At 35.2% G+C, this 11,897-nt stretch overlaps 2 protein-coding genes across 3 annotated transcripts in view; one reads left to right on the forward strand and one right to left on the reverse strand.

Moving 5' to 3' along the window:
• Positions 1-4,188, reverse strand: part of LOC110459692 (dyslexia-associated protein KIAA0319-like protein) — a 50,618-nt gene extending 46,430 nt beyond the window's left edge. For both annotated transcript variants that reach the window (XM_021512063.1, XM_021512062.1), the window contains exons 1-2: positions 4,108-4,188; positions 1,466-1,657 (exon numbers count right to left, since the gene is read on the reverse strand). In XM_021512063.1, coding sequence (XP_021367738.1) covers positions 1,466-1,568 — 103 coding nt within the window. In that variant the 5' untranslated portion in view covers positions 1,569-1,657; positions 4,108-4,188. The remainder of the gene's footprint in view (positions 1-1,465; positions 1,658-4,107) is intronic.
• A 55-nt stretch (positions 4,189-4,243) lies between these two features.
• Positions 4,244-6,779, forward strand: LOC110459698 (putative peptidyl-tRNA hydrolase PTRHD1). Its single transcript, XM_021512072.1, has 2 exons — positions 4,244-4,538; positions 6,588-6,779. The coding sequence occupies exons 1-2, from the start codon at positions 4,344-4,346 to the stop codon at positions 6,756-6,758; spliced, it is 366 nt and encodes a 121-aa protein (XP_021367747.1). The 5' UTR covers positions 4,244-4,343; the 3' UTR covers positions 6,759-6,779.
• The last annotated feature ends 5,118 nt before the right edge of the window (positions 6,780-11,897 follow it).

Here is an 11,897-nt window from a genome sequence, read left to right on the forward strand (position 1 = left end):
ATTATGAATAATTATTGATGAACTCAGCTATTTGATTAATAGTTCTTTATATTTATTTATAATCAAACACAAATAAAATTAAAACATTATAACAATGATTTTATACAGAAGGTCTGCTGCTGATAGTGTCTGCTCAATGTTTTTCAATATTTTCATCATGTTTCAATGAACATTTTGTTTAGATATACATGCACAATATTATGCTTACAATACAAGGTGCAATTAGGCCAGCTAGGGATATGAAATCAATATCTACATGTGTATACCTGCTCACTGGTGTAAGCATTAATTTAATAAAACGTCATCAACTCAATATATTGTATTACATACAGAATAAACAACTGTAAATTCAGTTTAGTTGTATAAATTAACATGTATTTAAAATGTAAATTTTCAGTAAGGCATATTGATCCAAAAGGTCTTTAATAAATGCAAGTTACAATTACATAGAAGTCTTGGTTAAAAAGTTCAGAAATTTGTGGTTGATCAGTGTGTGATTAGTTTTTTATCACGAGTTTTAACAAAACTAATTATAACATATGTATGAAACAACATAAGGTTTCATTTCAGTGGTGGAAATGTCATTAATTTTGATCATGTGCTGCATGATTGGAGGGAAGGGATCTAGTATGTTTTAATTAATATAAGTGAAGCACTAACTTTGAAATCTTTGGGGAAATAATGAAATTTTTCAAATACTGATTCATCATAAACAGGATGTCTAATTAAAATGTATCAAAAATCATCAGTACATGTAATGAGGAGACCATTAATAAATTAACAGATGAGATAGTAAAATTAATGTGTTTTTGAAAATTTACTGCAACAAATTCATCATAAAGGAATTCAAACATTTGATGGGGAATGAGTCCATTTTAAGGACATAAAAATAGAGGGTATCAAACAGAAGTTTTCTTAAATATTCATTAAAGAGCTGCATAAACCATTACAAACACAACCTTGAACCACTATAGCTAGTATGAACATTATAATAAGGAAGAATAATTATATATTTTTATTTATTATTTTTTCATATTATTCCCAGCAAGTGATTGGCCAGGAGTGCATCACGTGTCCACCGATAAAAACCGATATTGACTTGGAGCGCATGATTTTTGTTGAAGGACTGGGTGTTTCTGAAAATAGAATTATGACGTGTCTCCAAACAATGCACCGTCCCACTTCCGAAGCTTTTTTGTTGAGTTATTTTTCAGATTGCTTACATTACTGATTTGTAAAATAATAAAACAATTGTAGCCTTTAATTTCGGTCAATACCTGGATTTATCGACCTCATCCAAAGGCTATAATTGAATTATGTCCATTTTTATATCATGCAGTTTTAGTATGGTTCAAACCAACAATATAATGACTATGCTTACAGATACACTGTTACACAAAATTTATCCGGTGTTCTGCAAAAACTAACTTTTCAATAATTTTCGGAGATTTAAAACTTTACTCACCAGATAGTAATAATGATGATAGAAACAAAAGGATGAACACATGTTTTGTGAGCGTGGACAGGAGGAAATCACACTCAGGCACTCGAGTCTGATACAGCTTCATTCTCCCACTACACAGGACGTACACAGACTGGCAACATGGACAACCGTCATCGTAAAGTCACTGGCAACGTGGCTTTTAACTAAATTTTACTGCAACAAAAGAAAGGTACATATATTGTGTGTATATTAATGTGTGCTGCAAGGCATTCGAAAGGGTGAATCCAAATCCAATTACATACATGCATATGCATGTCCATAAGATATCAGTGTTCACAATTAGCAGTAGCTATCTATATAGACATAGGCAATTAAAGTCTAGAAGAAATTGGATTGATCTAGATCACAGACAAACCTAGTAACTGTTTGTAGACCTACATTTACATGTATTTGTTTATTTACTTATATGGAATTATATACATTTATATGGGATATTGCAATGATTATATAATTTTCCTCAATCTTTAATTTACTGACATTCAGGACGGTTTGCAATGACATTCTCTTCTGATGTCCAATGAATGGTTTGTGTAAGATTATTTAATCTTTTTCTTTTTCAGACTTCTCACATGTGTATTCAAATTTGAGAATGCTACTGGGGTTTATACATATCGTTATAGTAAATGCTTATGCAACGTATCTGGGTCATTTTTGCCCTAAATTCAGTTCGCGGAAGGTTGTTTTGCCCTAATATTATTATTTATTACATACTTACCAAAAAATTCGTTTTTTTTGTATATGCGATTCGACACAATTGCTCTTACCCGTATCAGCCCTTGCCGTATCACACCCCAAAACCTGTATCAGCCCCCGCCGTATCACACCCCAAAACCTGTATCACCCCGCAAAACCCATACCACCCCCCTTTTGGATTTTTTTTTTTCAATATTTCAAAAATAAAAATAAATCATAAGATAGTAGTTTTTATTAGTAAGTATGTAATAAACAGAATAAAACACGCCTTTTTCCATATAACACCAAGTATCAACCCTCGACCAATATCAGCCCTCGGGCCTTCGGCCCTTAGGCTGATATTGCAGTCTCGGGTTGATACTGGGTGTGATATGGAAAAAGGCATGTATTATTCTCTATATATTAAAGTTATGAATATCAGTTGAAATGTTATTAATTATTAAAAAAGTTTAATATTTTCAAGTTTCACCATGAAATAGTCTGTGGTTTCACAAGCAAATGTCTTGTCCAAAGAATTGCATGCTACATTGTACATGTGCAGATCTGGTCGACCATATCATGTACAAATCTCACAAGTCTTAAAGCAAAAAATAAGCTAAGGGAGACCTGGAAAAAATATTTTTAAATTAGACTATATTATAGCCATATATACAACTAAATAGGACTAAAATTTCACCCTAAACATATTTTTAGGAGGATACAACTTAGTGCGACCCGGGGTGAATGGGATTTAGGGTGAAACAACCTGACACCTGCATACATGTACATGCAAACATGCTTTAATTAGGTCCACGAGATGCGATTCAGTTTTAGGTCTACAAGAGCTTGTTTTGACTTTTTTTAATATGTTGAGCATAATCCCCAAAATAATGATGTTTCAGTATCCGGTAGTTTGGTACCTAAGAAAAGGATGTTTGTTACTTCTTTGTAAATATATAAAATGCTGAAGAATTTTAATATATATATAATTATCAACAGCATACAGGAACACAAAAGGCAAACAAAGTGCAATGTCCAAGTACATTAGTACAAGTGCTCAAAATCCTATAAAACATCTGAGCTGCTTTTGGGAAGAACCGAAAAACATCCTGGACTGAAACGACCAAGTACTGAAACGTAACCCATCCCAGAAAATGTATAAGTCCAAAATGACAAACTATATATATCCTCTTTAAATTGAGAGACAGTCAAGTTATTTTGACTAAATAATTTAACACTTTTATGTGTTATACAATTAAAATGTGAATAATTATAAAGAACCTACATTTACATCTTATTATTTACCAGGACCAGTTCTTATGATGAACTACCATACATTGCTGAAATGGTTTAATTCTAGCAGAGTACAACACGAGTTACGATTCTTCATTGTAAATTTCATATTGTTATTTATTCATTTTTTCGTAAAATAAAGATATTGTTAGGCATGTCTCATGTACGTCGTCCATTTAAATGTTCATGTACGTCGTCCATTTAAATGTTATCAGAAGCATGTGACACCTGATCATCATAGTTCACATGTCTGATAAAAATATTGATTACCAACAGGTTACGAGTAAAATTTTAGGTCCAGATATGGTACATTTGTTATGGTCGTCATTTGTATACACTGATTACCTACATGTTGTCAGTTCTTTTAAGGCTGGTAAATGGGTTTATAACACTGAAACAAACAACTGACACTTTCGGCCAAGTTCTTGTTTACATGTACATAAGCCATGCATGTGTGCCTGTCAGATGTTGTCTTATTAACCCTTAGCTTATCACAGACATGTCAGCGCAATTTTCCATACTGCACTGTGAATGCAGAATAGCACCGACTCAAAATTACCTTATTCTAGAGAATGTATCTATTGAAATTCATAAACGGTTATTCATATGCTAAATATGTTGCAAGATAACGTATCTACCTGCTACTGTATATGGTAAGTCCCTGCCGATATTGTTACTGCTGTGTATATTTTACTTGTGAACTTCCTAAATACGTCATCAGCTTCTGTGATCTAATATGATTGGTCAAAGGAGCAGTATTTGAACCAATCGTATTTCAGCGATTTTTAGACTGCGATATGAAAACATGGAAGCGCCCATCCAACTAACTGTCAAACGCATCGAAGGAAATTAACTATCGATTTTAGCGATCGTAATGAGAATGGCCTCACCAATTGTGCAGTATGTTGTTCTCAGAAAAGACTTAGTAGATATACTTAAATGGCCGACGGGTGCTTTGATAGCTCAAGCTTGCCATGCATGCACCGCTGTTATGCATCAATTCCGAGACGAGAAAACAACCCAACAATATTTGGCTGACGCTGACAGCATGCATAAAGTTGTTCTAGAGGTAATGTCGAGTACTATTGGTTAACAGTTGACAGTGTATTGTCTATATATAGTACTGTTAACCTGTACATTTCGTCATGACTTAGGCGGTGACAGGTGTTCGTCTAACTGATTTATCAATATCAATATAAGTATAACAATCTCTATATAAAAAAACACCATCAAGATGGAATGAGTCGCAGGTATTTCATTCCTGGTGGGGTTGTTTTGTTATAGTATACTGGGTATTTTTAATATACAATCTATTTTTATACTTATATTGATTAAACGTCAGACTCCTGTTTAAACAATAATATTACTTAAAAAAAGGATAAATAATGGATGCAGGCAGACACACTGCCTCGATCTATATCCATATCTTAATATATTTTAAACTTATTTAGAAAATATTATTCATTAATTGTCATTTCCTGACATTTCTTTATGGCCGGCCAATTGATTGTATTTCACTTCAAGATTTTTCCAATGAGTATCAAGATTAATTTCAAAGTCCTTAATTGTTGGCGATGTAATAACATATTCCGGGAGACTGTTCCAGATTTCGACAACCCTAAAGCCAGAGACGTATAATACATAAAGCTAAAGCTAAATGAATATTTCCGAATATCATGCTTGCAATGTTTTTTCCTGATTTTCTGTGCATGTCCTCTTGTTCTAGATGATGTATCTAACTCGAAGATTCCTTTTGTTACCTTCTGGTCATGTTGGTTGTTCATTATGTAGGCATGTATTTCTAGCTATTGTTCCAAAATACATAATATAGCTTTGTATATCAGTTTTGGATCGACCACCACTTTCAGAGACTATCACTTATTAGCCTGATGTCTGTTTTGGTTGAATGCACTTCACCTGAGTAATTTCAATCTAATTTTCCTTCAGCTGTTCAGTGTATATTATCATCATACTTGTGTAATGGAACTGGACTGGGTCAATCGTCGGCGACCAGGTAGCTCATTGGTAGAGCGTCCGTCCAGAGTTAAGAGAGTTCCAGATCCGAACCCATGTCTAGCCTTTGCATTTTTCGATCTCCTATTAACACATGTATGATAAATGAAATATTTTGATTTTACTTTTAGGATTGAAAATCAACACTATATTAAATGTTTGTTACAATAATAACCTTTGGTTGGATAGTGATTTGTGTGTTTACGTTTTAGCAGCTTTTGACCTATTCAAAGTTATTACTTATTAGGCTTCACACATTGTAACAATAGGCCAAATAATGATAATAATAAATTATTTAACCAAAAAAAGTATCTATATTATAACAAAGAATAGTTATGATTTTCAATCTAGACAAGAGGCCCAGCAGGCCTGTATAGCTCACCTGGATATCTAAGCAATCATGGCAAAATATTCTCCAAATGAGATCCAAGGGAATATGCCAGACCCCAATTCCAATTCTTGTAGTATGTCTGTATTAAATTTTTAGTGCCCAGCAATTTAATATATATGGTTATGGGTCAGGGATCTCAACTGTTTCCAAGCTGTGACTCAGAAACTAGATATCTAGGGTTGTGGCCAGACCCCATGATCAATTCTAATATCATGACTGCATATTTCCTTCAATATTCAAGTTTCATGTATCTAACACAAAGTAGATGGTTAATTCAGGTATTTTCATAGTACAAATGTACTTCATTCACATTATTCTAATTGCTTCATGAAAGAAGCTGGTGAAATATCTATGGTATTTTTATCGGCTACTGGCTACAAATGAACTCCCTGATACAGTAGCTGGTGAAATATCTGAGGTATTTTTACCGGCTACTGGCTACAAATGAACTCCCTGATACAGTTAAGTGTGTTTAACATGAGCATATCCGAAATTGTGGAACCCCCTCTACCCCTTTGAAAATATCTATTTCTTACCCCAGATCCCTCCCCCACCCAAATAAATGCCTTTGTTGTGTATCCTTTTTACATTGTGGACTATCTTCACCCTCTCTTTACACCTAGCGTTAGTCAATGATGTTTACCATACATAAGAATACATTGTCATATACAAACATATCAATATTATCATGCATATTTTTTTTTATTTTTACAGGCTAAAAATGAAGAAAGTCTGATATCTTTGGCAGAAAAACTAAAGGCAGAAAATGTCGACCACAAGTTGTGGATGGAACAGCCCGAGAATATCCCAACCTGTATAGCTACCAGACCATATCAGAAGGATCTCATTCAAATTCACTTCAAAAAGTTTAAACTGATGAAATAAATGTTTATTTTACAAAATGTCTCTTTGGTTTTTTTCAGTTTTCCGTTACTTCTCACAAGAGGCCATGTGAAACTATGGTATGGCGAGGCTTCTATTTATATCTGTATGCTAGTTAAGCCAAAAAATAAAACTTGACATTGGTCTCTTTAGCTGACTCTACCTATGTTCTTGTATTAACCAGCTTTTCTTGGCATTTTCAAAGAAGAACTAGTAACACTTTCCTTCCCTATTTAGTGTTTTTAACAAGAGGTCCAATGGGCCTGCTTTGCTGATCACCTGGGTATTAATCTCACACTTGTAACCTTAAACGTGGACTTAAATAAAGCTACAGGCAAATTATCAGTATTTATTACTTTTGTCATTCAAAAGAACCAGTTACTAGTAAAATATTTAAACACATTTGACCACTGTGAGTTTAAAAGTCAAACAAGGTCATTATGTTGAACAAACTTTATAGCCCTTCTCACCACACTAGACCTTTTGTTAATTGAGATGAGGTCATTTGAAGGTTTATACATATTTGACCAAATGTGACCTTGAAAGTGAGTTAAGGTCATTCAAATGAAAAAAAAATAATAGCCCTTCATCCAAACATGTAACATATACAATGTACTGGCAACTATCAACGTTTTTGGTATTTTGGTTATTCAGAAGTTGTTAAAAGGTATAAAACATATTTGACCCCTGTGACCTTTAATATAGGTCAAGGTAATTCATTTTAACATACTTGGTAACCCTTCATCTAATCATGCTACTGACCAAATATCAACATTCTTGGCCTTATGGTTATTCCGAAGATGTTGTTTAAAGATTTCAAACATATTTGACCTGTGTGACCTTGAATATAAGTCAAGGTCATGAATTTGAAAAAACTTTGTAGCTCTTCATCCCAGCATGGCATTTGCCAAATACCATCATCCTCCGCCTTATGGTTATGGTTATTCAGAAGAAGTTGTTAAAAGATTTTAACACCACAGTGACCTTGAAAATGGGCGAAGGTCATTCATTTGAACAATAATTCACCCTAGGCCTCTTGGTTATTCAGAAAAACTTGTTTAACGTAAAAAGTCAAGGACAGACGGACGCCGCACTTGGCCATTCGGGCCGCTGAACTAATTATAAAAACGACGGAAGATCTGGCGACATTCAAACAAAGCACAACAGTAGCTTAGGAAATATTCAAACAAAACGCAACTGTGACGATATTGAAACAAACACGACCGCTGAGAAGCCATTAAAACAAAAAAACAACGGGTGCTGTCGAGACATCCAAACAAAACACAACGGTTGCTGTCGAGACATCCAAACAAAACACGACGGTTGCTGTTAGACATTCAAACAGAAAAAACAAGAAACCCTGGCAATGCTAACTCCATACTTAAGAGGTTGGTTGGATAATGTTGGTTATACTATACGTATCAAGGAATGATGTAGATTTAGTTTGTCTTGGTTTAAATTGTTAAACGTCCTGTCATTTAAGGACGTGCCTCCATGTGTTTTGTGTAAGCGTTTATGTGTGTATGTGTGTCGGAGACAGGGTATGCTGTTGTTTTTGTCTCCTTGTGATAGCGCGGATCTGATGCCGACTTTATAGTGCTATCTCATGTACATGCCGAAGGCACCCAGCACAGCATTCCGACAAGTCACATTATACTAACAATGGGTAAACCAGTTGTTGCCATTACCCTCAATGCTGAAAGTTAAGCAGGGAATAACAACTACCATTTTAGGGACTTTGGTATGTCCTGGCCTGGGGACAGAACCCATTGCCTTCCTCACCTGGGCGTTCGCCAAACATTTAAGCCATAAATGAGGTATTGCCAAGCAAGGCGCTAGGAAATAAAAGGTAGATAGAAGTTGAAAGAAAGATAAGATCCCAAAAGCTGCAATGGGTGCAGCAGATTTTTTTTGGTCGTTTTTGTGCCTCCACGTAGAGGGCACAAAAGCAAATCCCCAATTCTGCAGAGGGCTCATACATTAGTCGCCTCGTGCGATAATGCAGTGGGTAGCTTTTCTCGGTCCCCGACCTGCAGGGATGATTTACATTTAATTTTTCTATGTTGGAACCTTAATCGCAGTAGTAGAAAAGTTTATTGGAAGATCATCAATTTGTCAACAAAATCACTTTTTTTGTAACAATATGAGACACCTGCTACAAGTACCGGAATCAATCTGCTTTACATTTTGAAAGTTGTTAGGAGGTTCCGGGAAGCAATGAAAATCTTTTCATTCAAGTATCTTGGCCCGTATTTATAAACTCATACTCATGCTTTTTTATTCATTTATCACTTTATCAATGATAGGTTGCGTGCCCTTTCAAAAGTTGTATGCTTGTTTTGGGTTTAACGTCCTCGTAACAGCCAATGCCACATTACTTTGGATTCCGAGCCGTGTCGGAATTAAAGGCAACGAATGTGTTGATAGGGGAGCAAAATATGCGTTAACTATCTAGCAAACAAATATTAAACTACCATATACAGATTTTAACCGATTATTCGTACAGCCATTCAAAATGAATGGCAGCAACGCTGGTCTCTCGAATCCAGCAACAAACTTTTTAAAGTACAACCGAAACTTAAAATATCTGTGCTCAGTAGGAAAGATCGTAGAGAGGAATTTGTCCTATCTCGGCTCCGTACTGGGCACACCTATCCTACTGATCCACCTTCATGCCACATTCGTGGTAACTACTTTCGAGTCCCGGATAGGAAAATTCTTTTCAGTTCCGTGGACTCGAAGGCATTATTTAACTATTTGAAAGACATCGGTCTATTCTATAGACTCTGATGTCTTTAAACCAATCTTACCCACTTTGACGTTATATATATCACATAGTCCATATCATCTATTCGTTATCTCTTTTATTATTTTAACCCCATTTTTTATTTTAATTATCTACACATACAATGCGAACGCTTTTAAAATTATGAACATTTTTATCTTCGCCACTCACATGTTTGTTTAAAAAAAAATCAAAAAATCACCATGGCCCTAAATTACCACAGCCGTCGATGGGCCGTTAAACACAAACAAACAAACATCGCATGTTAGACTAATTATTTCCAGTAATGTTGCTGACAAGTATCTTATGATCAGTAGAGCTGGGTATCACTTTACTTCTATTAAGGGGAGACCTTTGGGTATTTAGCAAACATTTACAATTTTAATGATCGTAGCAGTTCAGTTGACTGGACGGGACATTAACACGAAAGTCAAGGTGTTAAAATTAATTCGTGAAGTACTGAAAGGGAGAAAGTAACTGCTGGGAGGGTAGAAAGAAAATCATTACCTCACTTCTTTTTAACTTTCTTGAAGCCTATTTGCTAATCATGTACGTGTAACATACTTTCACCTTCGCATGTTGGTATAGGGAAGACTTAGATAAGTTCGGGCCACTTTTATTAAGTCGTTCTGGGCAGTATGGCATTTGTTGAAATGAATGTGGATTCCATGCTTTTCATAAAATTATAACAAAAGGGCAAACACGTCCGTATTTGAATAATTATTTAACTTTTTCTGTCGGAAGATTGGATGGCCGAACATGCCCCGCCTTGGGACTACACGTAGTTCATACAGGTTATCTGTGGTACGGTCGACCCAAGTTGGAATCCGCATATAATTACGACGTTGTGAAAATATGCAATATCAGATTTTCCCGCCGACTTCACGACTTTTTTTGTGTTGCATGCATGGGCCGAATTTTTCCCGGTATCAGTTTGCCGAATCGTCTAAGTAGCAAGTCGGATTACAGAAAGTTCGCTAAAAAGCCCGGGAAGGAAGTGAGTGGTCATTATCTTATTTTCCATCCTCAAAAGTGACTTTTTGCATTTTAGTAATTTCATAATTGATATTTCCTTACCATTTTTCGTGTGAATGTCCCGCCCTTTCCCGCCCTTTCAACTAAACTACAAAAATCATCTTGACCCAGTCTTGCCGGCTTACATAAAAGCCTAGTACTTTCTGTTAGTTATTGCCGAAATATCAATTTTAGGACAGGTTCGGTCAGGAAATACACGGAAAGTTGTGACAGTGGCGGGGAAAATATGTAGTTGCATGCTTTATGACGTCATAACTATGCTGATTCCATTGTGGAACTTGCTCCAAGGCGGGGTAAGTTCAACCATCCATTCTTCCAACAGATAACTTTTAACCATTCCTCAGATAATCATACAGACGTATTTGTCCTTTTGTTTAGTTTAAACATATCTTATTATACAAATATACAAATGGATTGGACAACAAGTTATTACAACTTAATAGAGTCCTCTCCTCAATACATATTGTAAAAATAGTGTATATGATTTTGGGGGAAGGGAAAAAGATAGGTTGAGGAAGGAAGGAACTGTGGGGTGGGAGGGGGTGGGGTGATAGAGGGGAGGGGTGTTACCTAGAAAAGTAAACGTGTAAACTGTGAAATCGATCCGCATTTGAATAAATTATAAATTATACAAATTTCATGACATGCATCCTGGTAGAGTAATTTCAAAATGAACAGAATCAATGTAACAAAGAAATAAGGCAAAATAATGAAATGACGTTAATTTGTTGTGCATTTTATTCAAAAGTTGGAGTTTTCTGCGTTTTCTTCTATTCGAAAGAGTTTCTAGACCAGTTTCAAAAAGTAAGTCTTCAATTCGGGTATATGAAGGAAGACCAGTTATAATACGAGAAGCTGTTCTTTGGGCTTTCTCTAACATTTTTGTTTCATAAGTTGTACAACCATCCCACAATTCACAAGCCGCATATTCTAAAAACTGGTAAAATAAATGATTTACAGAGAATATAAAGCCATATAGTAGTGTATACGTCTCTGTGATTTATAAATCTTTAAAAGATTATCTCGATTTAATAAGTATTTTATTCTACTTAATTAAGACTTCAATAGGGTAACCACGCATACAACGTTGGTCATCAACCAGGTTAATTCGGAATAGATCGTTTTTCATAGATTTCTTTTCATAATCGTTTGGATTTCTAGACATGAAGGGGATGATATTAACAAAGAAGTATCGTCTGCAAAAAGACGAGAGGTTGATTCAAACACATCAGCAATATCATTAATATAGATAAGAAACAAAAGAGGGCCAAGAATCGAACCCCGAGAAACACCTGCTTCAATGAAACCTAAGTCGGAGTAAA

Source organism: Mizuhopecten yessoensis, unplaced genomic scaffold (genome assembly GCF_002113885.1).
Source record: "Mizuhopecten yessoensis strain PY_sf001 unplaced genomic scaffold, ASM211388v2 scaffold10185, whole genome shotgun sequence".
NCBI lineage: Eukaryota > Metazoa > Mollusca > Bivalvia > Pectinida > Pectinidae > Mizuhopecten > Mizuhopecten yessoensis.

Coding starts and splice junctions, on each gene's coding strand:
- LOC110459698 (XM_021512072.1), top strand. CDS start 4,344: ATGAGAATGGCCTCACCAATTGTGCAGTATGTTGTTCTCAGAAAAGAC. Junction 4,539..6,587: donor TGCATAAAGTTGTTCTAGAG/GTAATGTCGAGT, acceptor TTATTTTTACAG/GCTAAAAATGAAGAAAGTCT.